Consider the following 21,275-nt stretch of genomic DNA (forward strand, 5'->3'; position numbering starts at 1 on the left):
GCTGGTTGTCTTAACTGTATATTGTATTTGGGATTTCTTATCCCGCCTTTAGACAAAAGGGTAACTGATTTACCTTTACAATCCTTTTAAGTGCAAATAAATCAGTTTTATTTGGTATTTCTATGTGTTTGAACCTTGACTTGGTACACTATTCTACAAGCTTTCTTTCTGCAGTGGTGTTATCATGGCCTGTAATGGCAGTGGCACCCAAATGTACGAATATCAAGTTATCTATGAACTTTCTCATGTGTGATGGACAGACTTGCATGTCAATGGAGTGGAAGTGACTTCTCACTAACGTAATTCAGTGGCTATCAATGGCTTATTGTCAACAAGGCCCCAGACAAATAATGAAAATTACAAATTCCCTGCCCATGGCTGGGATTGAACCCACACTTTGTTCGAATACCTTTTAGCTGTTGTTCACACAGACCGATTTGTATGCAGGTACGACTGCTTTTATAGAAGTGAAATAATCCCCAGCTTGGCATCAACCCTGTCTATCAATCAGTTTGGCAAACCATGTGTATGAAGATATGACCGAAATCAGATCCACTGCTTCCTGTTTCCATGGCCTTGCCAGCTGCTGTCAGGGTATGTTTAGGAGTTCTAAAGATTTTATAAGAGATTTTACATAGTTTGTTTGAGATCACTTGCCTGTACTGATATGACATTTTAGCTCACTGCATCACCTTTAAAAATGACTTGTCTTAAATTTAAAAGCTCCTAGAGTATGGTATTAATCTCTCTGACTTTTCCACGCACTGTGAATCTCTTCCACGTTTTCTCCATGCTCAGCCAGGTTTCCTTCAGGCTCTGCTGAGTTTCCCCAGGCTTTGCCAATATTCTCTAAGCTCTGCCAGGTTTATGCCAGGCTGTGTGAAGTTTTTTCTAGGCTCTGTCAATCTTCCTGCTGGCTCAGCCAGCTTTTTTCCAGGCTCTGCTGGGTTTTCACAAGTCCTTGGTTGGCTTTCTCCAGACTCTGCCAGGTTTTTGCAAGGTCTTGCCAAATTTTCTGTAGACTCTGCCAGGGTCTTCCAGGCCCTGCCAGGTTTTCTCCAGGCACTGTCAGGTTTTCTATGGAGAGTCAAGTTTTCATCAAGCTCAGCCAGGTTTTCTGAAGGCACTGCTGGGTTTTGACAAGGCTTTGGTTGGTTTTCTTCGGGCTTTGCCACGTTTTCTCGAGGCTCTGCTGGGTTTTCACTAAGCTTTTGATGTTCTCCAGGCTCAGCCAGGTTTACTACAACCTCTTAAGTTTTCTCCTGGCCCTGTTGCGAATTTGCAAAGTTTTGCTCCACTCTCCCTAGAGACCCCACGTTTTCCCGTGAGACTCCACTGGGCTTTCTCCATGTTCTGCTGGATTTTCTCCAGGTTATATCAGGTTTTCTCATACCATAAACCTCACAGGCTGCATGTCATATATTAAAGTGAAATATTTTATGTACAACGCTAATCAATCAAGCATATATACACGTAAGTTACAGCTTTAATTGCTGCGTAAAAAAATGAAATAAAACAAAAAAACAATGAATCAATAAAATTTGTTTATTTAAATTAGCACTGGATACATACAATAACTACTCTGGTCTTATTTCTACTGAATTTGACTTTATAAGAATTACAGTGATATGTCTGAAGACAAATACTCTGTTTGGATCAAGTGTGGATCCAGCAGCAGACTGACAGTACTGGGTATTGGTAAACAACCATCAGAACAAAACAAATACCCTGCCCATGGCTGGGATTGAACCCACACAAGAAAACCATTAAAACATGAACAGTTATCAGAACTAAACCAGTATTGCACTAATATTCCGCACTGATACATTTTCTTGCAGTTTTTGCATCAGAATGTTCTAATGTGAGCAGTTTTCTGTGGGAATGTATCCTCATTCAGTTCAAGACTATACCTGGAGAACTGGATATAAAACGGTGTATGAGCTTTATATTCAGCATGAACACTGACACACAATGTATCTGATATTTTCTTACATGTAGAGTTAGAAATTTTAACAAAATCATGAACAAAAAACCAAACGACAAAAGTATCACTCAAAAAGGAAGAAAGGAAATTTGGGGTTTGGGGGGAGGGGGGAGCAAAAAACAAGAACTGATACATGTACAAGCAGAGAGTCAAACTTAATGAATACCTGACAAACCACAAAGAAGAGAAGAAAACAACTTAAACAAAACCAAACATAATTGATGTGCAGTATTTTTATCCAGTTCTGATAGGCTCGTTAATGATTTTAAAATACACCGCTAAAACTTAATGCCTTGATTTGATATACATGTACCTGTAAAAGAACACATGTACAGTTGTTGAGTTTACATCTTAAATATCAACTAAAAGCAACATACATGTACACTGTTTTTATTACAAGGGCTTGCTATCATGTTTTAAGGATTTCCTACTATGAAAATATATTCCCTAAATAATGAAAGGTTTTCATAGCAATGTGATGCTACATCTAGCTTGATCAGGTTTAGTTCTTTACCTTTGTAAATATGTCCAATTTAACATATAGAAAAAGAAATACTTAAATTTACAACAATATTTAGTGCCATTTCCTACATAAATATTTAGACATTTTTCTTGGAGATCTTGCCAAGGATGACTAGAAATAAACTAAGGTACAAGAACATCCTAGTCCTATACTAGAACTGACATGTATTAAAAAAAGTAACTGTCTGCATACCAAATTTACCATGACAAGGCTTAATTAATGGCATTTGTGCAAAAAACGTGCCTTTATGGTTCCATGAAGTGTTTATGAACACCTGGGGCTGGTTGTTCAAAAGTGTATTAAGTTAAGCCAGGGTTAAATATGAATACCAATCTGGTTCTTCTATAAACTAATGGGACTTCTTTCAGTCCAGCCTAAAACTAATACTTTACACTTCTAATACACTTTTGAACAACTGAGCCCAGGTTTTAATAGAACATATTTAGCTGGTTCTAAGCAATATATTGACTACATTCCTGTGCAAGAAAATAAATTTACATCTTCCAGCACTTGTCTTTAACATTTGCAAAATGAATGGAATCTTAACAAGTGTATTTACTCCGCAGCATAAATACTGCGCAGTACAATATCACAGATACAATACGTTATAACAATTTGTTCACTTTTATAAGTCTTAATCACAATAAAAATGGTCATAAAATGTGCATTCATCTAGCCTTTTTGCGGGAGATTTTCAGTGTTTGTTACAGCTTTCATGGTTGCTGAGTATTGTGAATAACCTTGGTAAGTACGAACAACTGACAATAAAATCTCACAGGGTGAATATTGACCTGTATGTCGAGGTCACAAAGTGCACTCATCCAACAGCGTCTCTTCATACTATATTTTGTCTCAAGATTTTATTGGCTTTTCGGTATAAACCAATGGAACAATACTTGTAACATAATTTTCATGATATTTTAGCCACTATAAATGCAAGCAAACAGCACTATCACCGGAGTTTTGTCATCAATAGTCCTGACAAATCCTTGCTTATGTGAAGAGCAACAAACTGAATCAACCTGCTTTAGACAACTCAGTTAAGAATTTTCCTGACTAAGGCATAAACTTAGGCCATAGAGATTTCAACGTCCTCGCTTGAGGTGACCGGGCACACATGAACCTGCTTGCCAATGCTGCTGTAGTAGACTTGTCCCACGGAGAAGGGCCTGGTATAGTTGAGGTGGGTTGGGGAGCTCGGCTGACTGCTGATGTCACCGCCCTCATCACTATCCTGCCTTATCCAGACATCTGAACACATAAAACCAGATCACAATAGTAAGCAGGTAGTATCAGCTGATCTGTTGAAAGGTTAAACTCAAAATCTTTAACTATAAAATTTCTACGATGACTTTATACATGTATTCTGAGAGTTTTTTTGATCTTTAATACAAAGTTGTTGCAATGTTTGTTTTGAAAGTAGGATGATATCGTACTGGAAAGATGTAACCAACATTAGTAATATCTGAAGACCTTTATTTAGCTCTAAAAATGTAGTTTTGGGGCGAATTTTGTACATACAGTTGTTGGATAAAGTTCAATATTAATGCCGAATTATGTGAAATTAGGAATGAATTATGTAACTGTTTATTCCTGAGGACAGACATATTCTACAATATATCACTTCTATGACAAATGCATGACTGAAAGAAGCAGGATTAAAAACCTGTCCACAACACTTAAAAGAGGTATAAGAGCCAATGACAGAGACTAACATGGATTTAACACCACACTTAAAATTAAGATTTCAAGAAATGGACGGCCAACTTATCAATGATATTAAAATCAAAATCATATGGAAGAAAAAGAAAGTGGTTGAGCAATGATGCCAGGGGAGAGACAAATATTGTGCACAGATTGAAAGTAAGAGTAAAATCAAAATTACTCTATGCTCTAAATTTGCCAGAGAGAGAACCTTTTTCGAGGACACTAAAGGTCATTAAACATTACTTTGGTGCTGCAACTTACATTTTTCCAATAGGATATTATCCAACACTAAAACAAAAAAACACTAAGAACACCTTTCTAAATCATTAATACTCTCAGAATCAGTCAAAATGTAATCCTTGATGAAATTGTAGGTCTAATACATTACATGTATATCTGGTGCCTAACATGTTATAAAATGGTGAATGTTGCATTTAAGAATATAATCTAAAAGAACATATTTACATAAAAAACAAACAGATGATCACCTTGACTCTGATTATCTGGTGGTTGGTACAGATGTATCCTGACAAATGGGTAGGCTAGATAGCCTGAAAGGAGAGGTGTAGCCTGTAACTCTGTCTCATAGGGCACTTCGGCTGAGGAGAACACACCTGTCAACACAAACAACTGCTGATTTCAGGCGAGAGACATAATGTGATCATCAGCAGGATACAGAATATGCCTGTTTTGACCTCGTTTCATAATACTTTTCATAGTCTCACAAGAGAATTTAGTAAATTTGTGGATTTCTTGACATTTGACAAAACTCTTGTATATGCGTTGAATTCAAGAAAAATTACAATGGATAAAAGACAAACTGGAGAGACAAACCATGTCAATGCCAGAAAAAGCCATTCACTTGGTCATCTATGTATCTATTGTGTACACGTATCACACCTACAGTGCTAAGATAATACTATGTTCTACATGACCTCACTTTTACTGATATGAATTCAACTTTTATTTGTGTCAGTTCTAGAAGTGTTAAATATATATGGGCATAAATTTCTCAACGGTGGAATTTAATAACATATGGAAAATAAATTATTTGGCTAGAATAGAGGAATTGAAAACTGATCTTCAAAGATGGAAAATTAGAAACTTATCATTGTTAGGAAAAATAACAGTTATAAAATCTCTAGCTCTATCAAAACTAATTCATTTGTTCCTTTCCCTCCCAAACCCACCAGATATTACTATGAAAGAAATAAATGTATTACTTTATAAATTCATATTTAATGATGGTCCAGATAGGATACAAAAATCCATTATCATAAAGGACTATTTAAAAGGTGGATTACAGATGATAAACTTAATACCATTTGTGCAATCGTTAAAAATCTTTTGGATGAGGAAATTGTTATTAGCAAAATATAAATGGCAAAATGTAAGTATATGTCAAAAAGATACAAAAAGTTTATGCACTCTAGGGGGTAAGTATATACAGCTAATACTGAAAAGAGTAAACAACCCTTTCTAGGTAGATACTCTAAGGGCATGGCAGGAAATAACAAACAAAAAATATCAGACAAATATTGAGTATATTCTTGATGAACATTTATGGTATAACCCAAGGTTTAAAGAACCAAATTTTTTTATTAGCTACTGGTATCAAAATAATGTAAGGTTTATAAGGGATTTAAAAAATTCAGAAGGAAATTTGTTGACATTTAAAGACTTCAAACAAAAATTTGAAGTGAAAGGTACTTTCTTAGATTATAATAGGTTAATTCGAAATGTTCCAACCGAGTGCATCACGATAAATGAGAAGCATGATGTATATTGCCCTCCTTTCGATTGAACATACGATTATTGACTAAACAAAAACGGGGAACAAAACGCTTTTACGATTTTTTTTTTTTTTTTTTTTTTTGATTGGTGTTTTACGCCGTACTCAAGAATATTTCACTTATAGGATGGCGGCCAGCATTATGGTGGGTGGAAACCGGGCAGAGCCCGGGGGAAACCCACGACCATCCGTAGGTTGCTGGAGGACCTTCCCACTTACGGCCAGAGAGGAAGCCAGCATGAGCTGGACTTGAACTCACAGCAACCGCATTGGTGAGAGACTCCTGGGTCATTACGCTGTGCTAGCGCTTTAACCGACTGAGCCACGGAGGCCCCCCTTTTACGATTTATTAAATAGTGAGTTGCAGCAAAATATCAAAATCCACGAAAAATGGAAGGATACTGTAAGGTTAGATAAAGAAACTGATTTTGAAAAGGTATTCGAATATATTTATCAATGCACTCAATATACCAAGCTACGAGATTTTCAATACAAAATCTTACACAGGATAACGCCAACAAAATCTTATCTGTTTAAAATAGGACTGAGGCACGACGATATTTGTAATCACTGCAGACTCGGTAAGGACAGTATAGAACACTCTTTCACTGAATGTCCGGAAACACGTAAATTGTGGACAGAATACGAAAAGTGGCTATCACAAAAGTGGAAAACTGATATTAAAATAACTCCCAAAGTCATTATTATGGGATGGAGTGAGAAACACAATTCTTCACCTTTAAATTTACTGACAATTTTAGCAAAAAAGTACATCTTTGACATGAGACGAAATGATGCCAAATTAAACATAATTAACCTGCAGAAAACGGTAACTGAACATTATAAAATCGAAAAATATACAGCTGATATATCCGGGAAAGATGACGATTTTCTAAAGCAGTGGAAAAATTTTAATAGTTGAAAATAGTTAAAAAAAAAAATTATGAATGTATGAGTACTTAAAGGTGCATGAGATTGACTGATTACAGCATGAATGGAAAATAGAGTCTGATTGGTGGAAAAATACGGACTTCAGCCAGTGCATACCCTACCTGTTGTTTTCCCTTCAACCACCCACACTGAGCTGTCAGGTGTGATCTCATACAGGAGCTGGGTGGCCTTGCTAAGGGGCTGTGACATGTGGGTGAGCTGGAGGCGCAGACAGCAGGCAGACCCCACCCGACAAGCCTTCTGATCCCCCTGAGGCAGCACCTCACAGGCCAGGCTGTACAGGGTCTGACAACCAAACAATGGTGACCAAGGGTGAATACAGTATCATAACTAGAGCAAAAGTACACTAATTCCTCAACTTTCTTCCATAATGAAAGAGTAACTTTGAGCGAAATTTATCCACATGTCTAATTTGATTTTTGAAGGCAAAACTACATTGTCTGGATTGGCCAATTTTAAAGTTTTACAAAAAGTATTGATGTCTACACAGAATAATGCCACCAAAATATGCCTGAATTAATATCTTGCATACATGCAAAGAAGTTAAAGAACATCAAAATCACAAAAAAATCCTATCGGCAAAAAGATTTCCATAATATGGCAACAATGTGAAATGGTGAAAATTCCAGACACCACAACTGCACACAAAATTAGACATTGCAACATCAGTGAGAAGTGACAGATTTTCGAAACTAAGAGCCACACATGGCAGTGACAAAATCCATACAGACTGGGCATAATAGGGCAGTATCAATGATACAATCTGTCTATCCCCTGGTATTAAGGCTAAATTACTACGGGCCACACATGGCAGTGACAAAATCCATACGGTCTGGGCATAATAGGGCAGTATCAATGATACAATCTGTCTATCCCCTGGTATTTAGGCTAAATTACAAAAAAATCATTTTATGCAGTCTGAAATCCACAATTTGTGTACAGTTGTTTATTTTATATAGGAAATACAAAATGATTAAATAAGGAGTACCTGATAACTGTCCAGTGTAAAGTCATACACACACTGTCTGGTTTGACCACTGGCCTGGTCTAATAGACACCTGTAGCTGAATGTAAGCTGGAAGTCCAGGGGTGGGCACTCTGCTATATTACTCTTTAACTGCCACAAGTAGGACACCTTCTGGACTTTCGTTACCTTCTGAAAACAAAATGTGTCAACATTTACAAATTCTAATAATTATACCACATAGAGTGATTCTTGGTTAGCATTGGTCAATACACACGAATGATATTCCAGAAAACACGTAAAACGATAAAGCGCTCAGACAAAGCAATGCCACGCTCACATGATAATATCCCATGTTCACAAAGCAACTGTCAATGACCTCACACTAATATCCAACAATCACATGCGTTTAGTCTACTGCAGTTATCTCCCTTTGTGTGCTCCATGAATCTGGTTAAGAGGAAATCAAAAGTTGAGTATGCATGAGCCACCAAAGAGGAATAAGTAACTCCTGATAAGCTTTCTACTTCAGACGATTACAAATGTAAAAGTATTCAAGGTCAAGATTTTTTGGTAAAAGATGGATGGACATTCCACAGTATGTGATAAAAACAACAGCAGCAGTTGCATTCACACTGCCTCTTTCCTCTGGCAAAATCATAAAAGAACCATGCTTACTATAATATAGCACTCTGCATTGTGTATCAGATATCTTACCAGTGATTGGCCAGGTCTGTTGAGGGTTAACAGCTCTACGTCCTGGCTCTTCACAGCTGTCAACAGGGGGTCTGTCAGGCAGAACTCTGTCTCTGTTTCACTTGTCACCAGTAGCTGAACAAACTTTCTGAAATATGTAACAATTCGGTAAAAAGCCTTGATGGTGAAAACTACTAAATTAGAACTGATGGAAAAATGATCCCATGCTGCTGTCAAAGTGTATAATGTCTTGGAAACAATACCTATTAACACTGGAGACTTCCTAAAAACAGTCAGGTATGAATAAAGTGCCTGCTTCCTTACTGTTTAACATAATAACTCAACAGTATGACTTTTCTAGTACTGCATTAACTAGAGACAATTCTAGAGCACAAACATTGTAGACATAAGAAATTTACAAACTTTTTCCTTCAAATGTGCCATTGCATATGGTTATGAATAAAACATGATGGCAGGCTCTATACATGTACAGTAGGTACATACTTGTCCTTAGCTGTATGGAGCTTGTGACTGATTTTGAAAGGGTTCACAAATGTGAGGGTAGCTGTCAGTTTTCCCTGTGGTAACCAGGTCCCCTCAAGTAATATCTGAAAATGAGAAATGTTAAAACATGTAGCAAAATCCAACAGGGCAATTCCTATAAAACACTGTACCTGTGCCACCCATAACCATCTAATGGACTGTCGCACATTTGAGAAATATTGTCGTGCAGCGGGGCACAGTTCTGACAAAACATTTTGAGCAGTGCATATCCCATCAAATTTTTGCGATCAATTTTAAGTAGTCCAACAAACTACTTTTGATGTTGATTTCTGTACGTGTAAATCTGTAAAACTTATAAATCAGGTTACTTTGCTGATGTTTCAACCTTCAGCATGGTTTTAATCGGAGTCACATATTTTCTGAAAGGCAACAATTTGAGCTATTCTTTGTTCATTTGGTTAGCCAATCAAACATCTCGGGTATAATCTCTATAAAATAATTTCCATGCACATATTGTATTTAGTGACTAGGCACATATGTCATGTTTATGTTTCAGTATTTACAAATAATATACTACAATATACCACTTCACACTTATGCAATATCAAAACTATATAGAAACCAGCCACATTCTAATTTTCCTTTCAAATTACATCAAGTTTTCAAAAAAATCTTTCAGACCCAAGGCCATTACCTTATAATCTACCGACATTTTCTTTGGCTTCGGTAGCACAGACATCACAGACAGGGGTATAGAGAGCTCACACTGAGGCTGTGCTGGGCCAGGTAACCTCAGAACATTGTCCTTCATGTCAGCAGATACAAATGTCAGGCCAAAGCAAGGTTTGAGAGTCAGGGTTGCTGCCTCTGGCACAGTAACACTGCCTGTGTACAGAGTGAGACGAGCAGTCTGTTCTATGCCACATATGAGAGACCCTAAAATGAACAATGACATCTTCCACAATAAGACTGTTCTCACAGAGTGAGCTGTGTATGGGTGACATGTGCATCTATTTGTCTGTCAACAGCAGCAGGTTTTGCTGCAGCCAATACCCAGTTCCTCCTTGTATGGTTTCTACATTATGATGAGAGGTTTATTACATACCTGACAAATGATGACCTGAGTGGGGTCATCATACAACACCTGGTAAAAGTAAACAGGGCTTATATGTAAAGGTCCCTGTGTGAAGTATGACCTGTACACTCGAGTCATCACACAACACCTGGTAAAAGTAAGCAGTGCTTATATGTAAAGGCCCCTCTGTGAGGTATGGCCTGTACACTGAGGTCATCACACACCTGGTACACTGGGGTTATTACACAACACCTGGTAATAGGTTTGAGACAACTGTAGTGTTTACCTGTTTGTAGATGCTGGACCTGTACACTCGGGTCATCACACACCTGGTAATAGGTCTGAGACAGCAGTAGTGTTTACCTGTTTGTGAAGGCTGGACATGTACACTGGGGTTATCAAACAACACCTGGTAACAGGTCTGAGACAGCAGTGGTGTTTACCTGTTTGTAGAGGTTTGACATCTACATGAGGGTCATCACACAACACCTGGTAATAGGTCTGAGACAGCACAGGACTTTTCAGGAATTCCACACCTTTGACCTTGACACACAGCTGATTCAGCTTAAACACACCTTTATTAGACGCCTGAAACAAATACATGCACGTGTGTTCTCAACCAGATATTAAACAATCAATAACAAACAATAAACAATCAGGAATGTTGCATTGTTTTTTTTGGGGTTTTTTTGTGTGTACAATTTCCAAACAAGGAATGGTTAAAAGTTCAAGTTAAATGAAACATACTAAATACCTGACAAAATTTGTGCTATCTTTTTATCAACATTTTGTCAAACTTTGTTGGAATATCAGATATACTGTTGCATTACTGCAAATCACCAAACATTTTGTCCATGACTAAATTGGATATTTTGCTAAGCTCTGAAAGTTACATTCATTTTAAAAAAGACTAAGATATTAAGGTTTATTTGGCAGATAGGATGATATTCTTCTAGAAAAATATTAGCACCAAAAGTAATATTTTACGACATTTATTCGTCTCTATATGCACATTTTGGGGCCAAATTTAAAGTTTAAAGCATCATATACCGTAAGATATTATATTTTCAGCTACATCTGTTTACAACTTCAAAAGACACAGACATACAAAATGAAGCTTAAATATAACACATCATTCACACAGCATTACCCTTTCAGAGAATCCTTCCTGTATAATGCCTATATTAACAAATGTGGAATTTCTCAGAGAATCTTACCTTACATGTGAGATTGACATCATTGATGCCAGGTTTGAGAGTGACATTCTCAGCTGTCAGGGCTGAAGTATGGTCCTCTTTAGCTAACAGAGACTCAGTCTTCACTACAGCACCACTGTCTCCTCTCTTCAACAGGGTGTGGCTGTTGGGGCACATCAAGCCACATGTCTGCAACAGGGTGTCCTTGCGCTCAGTTTTGGCCACAATGTCAATTTTTGCTGGAAGCGGGCTCTTGATGGAGTGAAAAGTCATAATGGGTTCTAGGCTAGTGCTGGAGGAACTGTCCTGACGGCTAGCATGTCGTTTGTGTGATGTTACACCCTGTGACACAGCAGGGTCTAGGTCCGGTTTGATGTCCGGTGGTTGCAGACTGACTGCTACACTAATGGTGTCACACATTATGTCCTTAGCAAATTTACTATGCAGACACAGCTCTACTTCCATGCAGTCACCTTTCACTACCTGTGGCTTCAGCAGTGTCACAGACTTCACCACAAACCCTGACTGGGCCTTCAACAGCACTGGCTCTTCTACAACACATCACAAACATACAAATATACAACTTAACAGGAAAATCATGGAAGCATCACGGGCACCTAACTTCTTTTTATCCTATGCTTTTACAATAAAGGGATATGATTTTGGGCCTTTGTGTCAGTATGTCATGCTTGACATCCATGCAGTCCTCCAAATATTGTCCTGCTTTGTCCAAATTTGTGGAACGTCAGGTCACATTCTGCAAAACAGACTGATTGGTACATATGCTTTGGATATCTAAGACGCTTCTCATTTGGCAGTGTTTTCTCTAGAGTAGCAGCTGCAAATTTGTTAAAGAATTGTCATGGTAAACACTGTCCGGCAAAAGTACATAACTGGCATACCTGTAAATGAAGCCGTTAGTTTGGTGAGCACCTGTTGGTAGTAGGCCCGTTGTTTAGATGGGATCAGGGAGCAGCAAGCAATGTGACAAGCTGTCCTCAACAACTTTACAAGGGTTAAGGATATCAAACATTAGTGTAATCCATGCCCTCTTTATGTCAAGCTAGAAGTTTCGCCCAAAGAAAGAGGATTATCTGTAACATCCAACAGTTCATCATGTAAACTCCTTTTCTTACAAAGAACTCCTTAACTTGAGGTAATCTGAAAATGTCTTATTCTTAGTCTGTCTTTCTTTCTAAAAGCAAAAGTCATAAATGTAAAACTACACGCTCATCACCTCTCATATTTTCTCTACATGTCGATCGATCTTCATCTAGACATTATGTGCTAAGACAAAGGATATTTGTGCTTGTTGTCAAGCTTTTCCTGACACTTAGCGATGTCTAGCCGGATGTGCTCAGCCAGAATGTCCCAGCCCTCATGTTTGAACATCTTCAAAGCATCCACTAAGAAAGCCTCTGCTTTCTGAGGCTCACCTCTGTTCCTGATAAATCAACAACCCCAGCACAAAACAATAACAATCAGTAACAAAAGGGAATTGGAAAAAATGGTATTAAACATATATTGTTGTTTCTTTCTGATTGTGACAGTAGGGGCCTCCGTGGCTCAGTTGGTTAGCGCGCTAGCGCAGCGTAATGACCCAGGAGTCTCTCACCAATGCGGTCGCTGTGAGTTCAAGTCCAGCTCATGCTGGCTTCCTCTCCGGCCGTATGTGGGAAGGTCTGCCAGCAAGGTCTGGCAGAAGGTCTGGTCGTGGGTTTCCCCCGGGCTCTGCCCGGTTTCCGCCCACCATAATGCTGGCTGCCGTCGTTTAAGTGAAATATTCTTGAGCACAGCGTAAAACACCAATCAAAAAAAAAAAAAAAAATCTGATTGTGACAGTATGTTCTATTAGGCCTTTCAAGGTACATAAAATTCTAAAAACAGGGGGATTGTAATATCATCTAACTGTCACTATCTCTCAAAAATTTATGGCAACATTAAATTAAATCGGTAATTAAATAATAACTGAAAAGGATCTGTGACTTTTCAAAAACGCTGAACACATGTTATCTGTTAGGAGAGTATAATGGGGGAATGGAACAAAGCGTCCTTACATATAGAACTCTGCCAGATCTTTTCCTATAAGCCGAGCTGACCTAAGCCTGCCAATGTGCTTGAATGTGCCCATGGCTAACTCTGACAGCTCCTGAAAATAAATTACATCATATGAAAAACATTTCAAAATCCCAGCATGTTTGATCAAAACATTTAAGTAGTAACAAATGTTGTGTAAACCTGTTCAAACTAGAAACTTACCAAATAATGTTTCTCAAAAGTATCCTTTGATGACAGAGCTTCCCTTAGTTTATCCATAGGTTTAGGCTCACCTAAACAAAGTAAGAAAATATCACCTCAAAATCTGTGTGAAAAACAACATATCTAAAACAGTGTAATGGCAGACATGAATCAGGGGCGACAACTCTCTGAATGTAAGTTATTTCCCTTGGAATGCAAACTGCCAACATTGTGGTTCTAATTTCTTCTACCACAATCTTGCAAAGCTAGGTAAGGTTGAAAGTACTTTTACACCAAAATAATTTGACTATCATTATACCAAGATCTTGTAAAATAAAGTACATGGTTAAAAGTATTTTCACACCAAAATAATATGACTCTGTAAACAACATATTGACTGGGTTTAATAATTCAAGCAGTGTTCTAAAATGTCTTATATGCAGTGTCTAGGAATAAAACTGGGACAGGATGAAATATCCACATTTAGCCATACCACAACACTAAAAATGCGCAGTATTACAGTAGTACCTGTCTCTTCCCCTGACCCCATGCCTCCCAGCAGGTCGACCACCAGGGTCAGTTGTTTAGAAGTGGGCTCAGATTCCCTTCCTGGCATCAGACCACAGAGACAGCCTAACTCCTTTAGCTGAAACGGTCGCACCAAACACCAGCATGAAAAGTATGAAACGGTATTGTGAATTAATCCACAAGAACTATATCATGTATAATAGATTTACAGAAACATACATAAAAGATTTACAGAAAAAGCATTAAAGATTGTTTCCAACTCTTTTCATCTTTACAGAAAGTCATGACTTCAAGTAAAGTTTGACATAATAAAGGGCATAAGGTAGGCTGTCACCTTTTTCCTAGCATAGTCCCAGAGCGTGGCTGTGTAGAGAGAGTAGGGTGTGATGTGGCTGGAGTCACAGTACTTCTCACACCCAGACAACACCTCCAGGGCACTCAGAAATACCCAGCAGGCCACAGCACCATCAGGCAGATTTATCTGAAAAAATACATGCTGGCAGTGTCTAAACAAAGACACTAGAACAAAACAAGAACTACTCTGAGCATAGTTTAATCATACTAAATTATAAGACAAAATAAATAAAAAAATAAAAACACAAAACACATGCAAATCTGAATGGACAGCATAACATTCAAATTTTTCACTACTTATGGAAAAAACGTAAGGTAAAATATCACAATGAAATTCTGATAGCTTCCAGCTTCTTAGGATAAGGTACTAAATGGACACATCTTAAATTTGTAATATTTATTTATTTATTTATTATTTAGTTGGTGATATATATAAACATCACGGTGTTTTACTCAAGAATTTTTACACCTTTATGATGGCAGTCAAGTTTATGAGAGGAGAAAACCACAGTGCCTGGTGTAAACCATTGCTCACTGCCAGGTATGCAACAAACCACAGTGCCTGGTGTAACCCACTGCCTATTGCCAGGTATACAACAAACCACAGTGCCTGGTGTAAAACACTGCCCATTGCCAGGTATGCAAATGCCAGGTATGTAACAAACTAAAATTATTTAAAGCTGCACACTGTAAGAGTCTTACTGTTGCAGCCAATGCTTTAATAGTCTGAACAAGCAAGAGTCCCATAATATTTGTTAATTTTCTTAGTGTTTCACCCAAGGTATAGCAGTTTTTGATCGACATATTTTGCATGATTCTGGATAATTCATTCACCTTTCATTTATTTATTTATTTGATTGGTGTTTTATACCATACTCAATAATATTTCACTTATGCCATGGCAGCCATAATTATGGTGGGAGGAAACTAGGCAGAGGAAACTAGAGCCCAGGGAAACCCATGACCATCCGCAGGTTGCTGGAAGACCTTTCCATGTACAACCAGAGAGGAAACCAGCATGAGCTGGACTTGAAATCACAGCGACCGCATTGGCAAGAGGCTACTGAGTCAATGCGCCATGCTGTCTTGCTAACCACTTCGGCCACAATCATTCACCTTTTTATGGCCATTTAAAAGTTTCTTGTGAAGCTTGATTTCTCATCAGAAAAATATATGTTTTGGCATCAAAAGTATCATTTTAAGGATTTCATGTGCTCCTGAAAGTGCATTTTACTTATCAAACAAGAAGTTTGTCCATTATACTGAGTATATCTAGCACACGGTTAATGTACCTCTAGTATGTCCATCTCCTGTACAGTGTTATGTAGGTATTCCATTGCCCTCTGGGCCACCTCCCCGGGCCGGCCCATCAGGAAGAGCAGTGCACACTGCCGAGAGAAGAGGTAATTACGGAACTCCAACAGTGTAGCTTTGTTTTGCTTCACCAGGTCACGTGTCTCCCGGTCCAGAGCTTTAGCCAGTGAGAGGCCGGCCCAACTGTGGCATGGCTGACTGAAACTGGCCAACCAATCAGCAGTTCCTAATGATGGGACGAAAACAGTCACATAATTCAGGATAACAAGAATATAACAGATTCACCCACTTCCTTGGGCATCCAAATCATGTTTAAAGCTGTATGCAAATGTAACATCATACTCAAGTTTATTTAACTTTCCAAAGTAAATCAAAAGTTCGGTTGCCTCCACCACAAAGAGCTTCAGTGTCCTTTGGGAGATCCAATCTCAGTAGTCGGTGGTGGGTGTTTTCATTCCCCAACCATATCAATCACATGACGGCATTCTTGAAACTAATGGTACTAATCTCATAATTGTCATGTTGATCAGAAAATTATTTAACAAATGAAAACCCAATCATCGATGAGTTCTCACAAGAGGATTTTAAAGAAAATATGAATTCATGTGTTTTAAATAATGTCCATAAGGTAATTCTGTAAAACTGACACACTGCAACTCACTTTTAAAACATTACGCAATGTGAAATAGCACACTAATAACTTACATGACCTTGAAAAAAATAAATAAATTTAAATATCTAATATCGTATATTTTGGTCCATAAAGTGACTAGAAACGAGTAGGGTGCGTGTATTAGTACAGCTAGCCCATACCTCCAGCTGCCTGGTTCAGCACGAACTGTGTGAAGAGAGCATCCAGCTCATCATACTGAACCAGAGCATCTTCAAACACTCCCATCATCTCAAACATAAAGGCTAACTCCTCCTGCAAAGACAGAAAACACAACACTCTCAAATTTCACTACAGCTTGTACTTCTAAATCATAAAATACAGCCCACACAAGGAAAACATAGAGATTAAAATACTCAAGTTGCTCATAGAGTTGTTAATATATTAGATTTACGTCGGCTGTTTGACAAACTGTCTGATGTAAGGCCACAGATTAGAGCCACACTCCCATATTTGCATTTTGAACACATTAGGCCTAGTTTGTGGAATAACGGCTCAAATGATGTACATGTATGTATAATGATGTTTGTCAAGCTACACACACTAAAATGCCCATCAGAAAACCTTTCAGCTTCTTAATGTCATGATATGGCATTCTTAAAATAATGATAAAGTGCAAAGAGATATAAAAAACTGGAAATATGTAGAAAAAAAAAAACTAAATTATTTGTCTCCACCAAGATCGTGCAGCCATCCTGAGAAATGTAAATTCCCCAAGTTCTACACTGACCTGCACCAGGAAATACTCGACAAAGCTCCAGCCAGCCTCGTTTCTTTTCTCCCTGAAGGCCCTCATCCTGTCCTCATACTTGCCCAGGGTGCGAGTGCAAGCCTGTAGTAACAACTGACGTACTCGCTGGTAGAAGTTTCCCCACGAGTCCAGACTCTTTGGCTCAGATTTACTTGGCTCATATAACACTATACACCTGAAGCAGAATTCAACGTAAACAATAAATCAACATGTAGCACATTTCCCTTCTCATATTAGGTTTACACCCAGTGATAAATATTTAATGACATGTAAAATAAAGAAAAAACATCCAAATATAACATTAAAATTGTTATTATGTTCCCAAGTTACTTTCAACGTTATAAACTGAAAAATTCTTACACTTACTTTCTTTATAAAATAAAATGCCAATTTGGCCTAATTTGTGTGCATAAAGTTATAACCCAGAATATATGATTGAATCAACTTTCTGACATAAATATCTTGATCCCAAGTAAATTATTTTACACATAACTCAGCTAAACTGTTCCATTTAAGCCCACTGTACCAACCTGTCCTGTTGTTTGTTGCAGAAGTCACTCCTGACCTTGTCTATTACAGATGACCTTGGTAGCAGCTTTGTCTTCAGTTTACTTTCATCATTCACCACCACCACAATTAGCCAATCAGGAATGTTTTTAGCCTTTAGTGCAGCCTGCCATTCCATCATTTCCTCACGCACCACTTGTTTGTAAGATTCCATGTCCTGAAAATAAGGCAGCTTCAAGATTAAAGGGTAATACACCTAGTTTAATTTTGATTACTTTTCAAAGGATTTTAAACCAAGCATAGCTCTAAAATATCGACACTAATTGCAGTTTTGCAACTGAAAATATATTATATATAGTAGTAACATATATAAATTTATGATTTCCATGTTAACAATTTAGCTATCAATCCTGACATCACAAATTGACTCGCTAAGTATCAATATCTATATGTCAAACACAAATCATCAATCAGGCAAGTGTAAAGGCAATAACTAAAGCAAATTCAGGCCATGAAATTTGGTGCAAACGAAACGATCATTCACATGCCAGTTACGGGGAGTGTAAATGTGCAGATCGATAAATCGGATATGCTGATATGTCCCCCTGAACATTCCCACAAATGCAGTGCTTGAACTGCGTAGCGCTCAACGGATATATTAGAGCTACCCACACAAGGCTGACAGCCATCCTCAGCCTATGAGATCACCATAAAATAGAAGTCGTATCAGTTGTCAGAGCTACCTCTTCCCAGTTTGATTTAATATGTCTGCTGGCAAAAACAAGCGCTAATACGACTGTGAACGAAAACTGTCATTTGGTACAGTGATGCTGCAAAGTGTATTATTTATTTTGAACTCAATGCCATTATGCACTAAATGCAATCAACAGCTTTCAGCTCTGACCAAATTTCACTCAGGTCCATGCTCTATTTATTAACTGGGTCAATGCAACTGCAGTCTCCGGTCATCTGTGCCGTCAAGTCCCATTAACAAACCACCTATTGACCTTGGGACGGTGTATAAGTAACTCCTGGGAAGGCTTCTGTGTTAGAACAAAATATTAAAACTTTTGGCTAAGAAAGTACTATTTCACTTTCAGCCACATTTTCCTGCCATGAGCATGGGCACTACACAACATGCGCTGGCTGGTGGCATTCATCAGTCATTTATAGTGCTCTTGGTGAGCTAACAGTAGGTGGAGAAAGGTGACATTTAATTTGAAATGAATTTAAACAGTCTACAACTTTCCATGAGCTGGTCGTCATTGACACTACCTCATGAAATGGTTATATCATTTAACTCATCAAGTTATTTTATCAGCTCCAATAGCCAGCTGGATACTACACACACTATAAGAAGCTAACTATGAAAGTAATTATTAATCATGAAAAAAAAAAAAGTACTCAGGAATATAGCACATGATGGTCTGACCTTGAAAGCCATGTGATTCTCAGCGTGTAGGCCAAATATATGCAAATTAAAAGCCTTTGCCGAAGATACAGTAAACAAAAGGAAAAAATCTGCTAGGAAGTACCATAGATAACTTTATTAGCCACATATTCACGTAACCAATTTGCGCAAACGATTGGTCTTGATTTTTCAAGGTTTAAAACCCGTAACCAATTTTTCGATTATTAGCGTATGCCTAACAACCAAATTTCATGGCCTGAAATGAGTAAACTTTTAATTTATATCAATAAATGAGGTCGAAGTAATCCACCCATTAACTTACACAGTCTGTCCAGTAGATATGGAAGAAAGGCCTGCTGACCAATGTACGGTCTGTCTCCAATGGGAGAATGTCAGAATCAAAGGGTACAAAACTAGCCTCAAGATGCACAGTTTTTGGAGGCCTGCCATATGACCTATTAGAGAATAAGAACAAAAATTAAAATTAATAACAGGTTTTGCATAATACAGTTCTCATCTTGTACTGCATAACAGGGTCTGATCATCATTGCATGACAACCTGTGGATGGTGATAGGTTCCCCCCCTGGCTCTGCCGTCATATTAGTGAAATCTTCTTGAGTACGGCGTAAAACACCCATCACATAAGTAAATAAATCACTGTATAACTAAAATGATACCACATATTAAAAGATGCAGGCTCGGATTTATTACCACAAAATATTCAAAAGCAGATAATAGTATACATTCAGCACTAAACTATAATGTATTAAACATAATTTGAGTTTTCATAAGACCAGATGGGGTCAGCATCCAGCTTGAGCTATACACAAATGAACAAAGAGGTCAGGTATATTTACAGGTAATTGTCGAAATGTCCTTACCTTCTCCATTCAATAGGATCCCTAGGCAACCCTTGTAGTATTGTTGGGTGCAACACTGAAAACAAACTCTGGTCGCCATGACCTAAAATAACAGCAAGGAGAAAATAACAACAAGGACAAAATAATCCCTTGGTATATGCTGAAATTCTTGTAAGGTGTGTTTTCATGTGATTTCTTATTTCACTACAGTCTGACTTCCTCAATCCATAAACCTGACTGACATGATTTAGCAGACAGAGGAATATCAGCAGTCTGCTCATCCGAATGAAGAACAAAGCATCACTATGTTGAAGTCCACACAATGCAAGTGAGTGCATGTTACCTAGCAGGTAAAAATACAGTGGTTACAGTGGTTATTGCTGTATGATTTATTTATCTGATTGGTGTTTTATGCCGTACTCAAGAATATACTGCTGTATTAACATCAGCCTACAATTTAAATAGCTTCCTGGTTGAGAAAAGAATGCGACTAAATACATGTATGTATCAGAGACAGAGGTTACACAATAGCAAACCTAACACAGCATGCATTTTGTGGTGGATCTTATTTGCACATCAGCCAGATATAAATAGTTTTATTTAGGTTACAATAAAGTGTATCCAGACACGTACAGCTTGCACAATATTGTAGCTATGCAGTTTTTAGAACATCATGTTCGCACTGTTCACCATCTTTTAGCAGGTATTATTATTATCAGCAGACTGAAGTCTAAGTCGGTATAAATACAAAAGAAAAAGTATATCCTTATGGGGCTAAAACATTGGACTACAAAATAAAATATAAAAAAAAAATCATCAACAGTGTGATAGTTTTGGTGTTAGTTGGGTTTAAATAACATCAGTATGCCTTACGGCACCATTAACCTTGGAGTATCATATTCAGACTGTAAATGTCAGTAAATGACAACCAGTCTGCACTAATGAATCTACTCACTGTTGTGTGGAAGATAACATGCTCATGCAAATGGTTGTGTTAGTTATTCTTTCTGGAAATAATTTACGAGACAAGCTACCAGTTGTTGCTGTTTTGTATTATCACTAGTTCTTACATGTGACCAATGGTTTAGTTTCCATATTGACGTTCACCAGACACCGCTGTATCGCACAGAATTAACTCATTTGACAGATTTTTTTAGCCCGACATGAGAATTTTGTCGTCTGTTTAGTTTCGCCTCCATCAATCCGTCCTGCTCTTCCAGAAGTAGCCAAAGGGTCGTACAATTAAAAT

At 37.8% G+C, this 21,275-nt stretch overlaps 1 protein-coding gene across 1 annotated transcript; it reads right to left on the bottom strand.

Annotated features, from left to right (window-relative positions):
- Positions 1-1,556: 1,556 nt before the first annotated feature.
- On the bottom strand, positions 1,557-21,230 carry LOC135471531 (trafficking protein particle complex subunit 10-like). The gene is made up of 22 exons (XM_064750800.1): positions 21,097-21,230; positions 20,048-20,129; positions 19,488-19,620; positions 17,778-17,971; positions 17,227-17,422; positions 16,640-16,751; positions 15,805-16,052; positions 14,493-14,639; positions 14,159-14,276; positions 13,652-13,722; positions 13,450-13,541; positions 12,696-12,836; positions 12,295-12,398; positions 11,414-11,943; positions 10,640-10,784; positions 9,816-10,057; positions 9,122-9,225; positions 8,639-8,765; positions 7,946-8,113; positions 7,059-7,242; positions 4,703-4,828; positions 1,557-3,758 (listed from the first exon to the last, which is right to left on the bottom strand). Exons 1-22 carry the CDS (start codon positions 21,119-21,121, stop codon positions 3,577-3,579), a joined length of 3,471 nt encoding a protein of 1,156 aa, XP_064606870.1. The 5' UTR covers positions 21,122-21,230; the 3' UTR covers positions 1,557-3,576.
- Between the last annotated feature and the right edge of the window lie 45 nt (positions 21,231-21,275).

This window comes from Liolophura sinensis, chromosome 1, assembly GCF_032854445.1.
Source record: "Liolophura sinensis isolate JHLJ2023 chromosome 1, CUHK_Ljap_v2, whole genome shotgun sequence".
Taxonomy (NCBI): domain Eukaryota; kingdom Metazoa; phylum Mollusca; class Polyplacophora; order Chitonida; family Chitonidae; genus Liolophura; species Liolophura sinensis.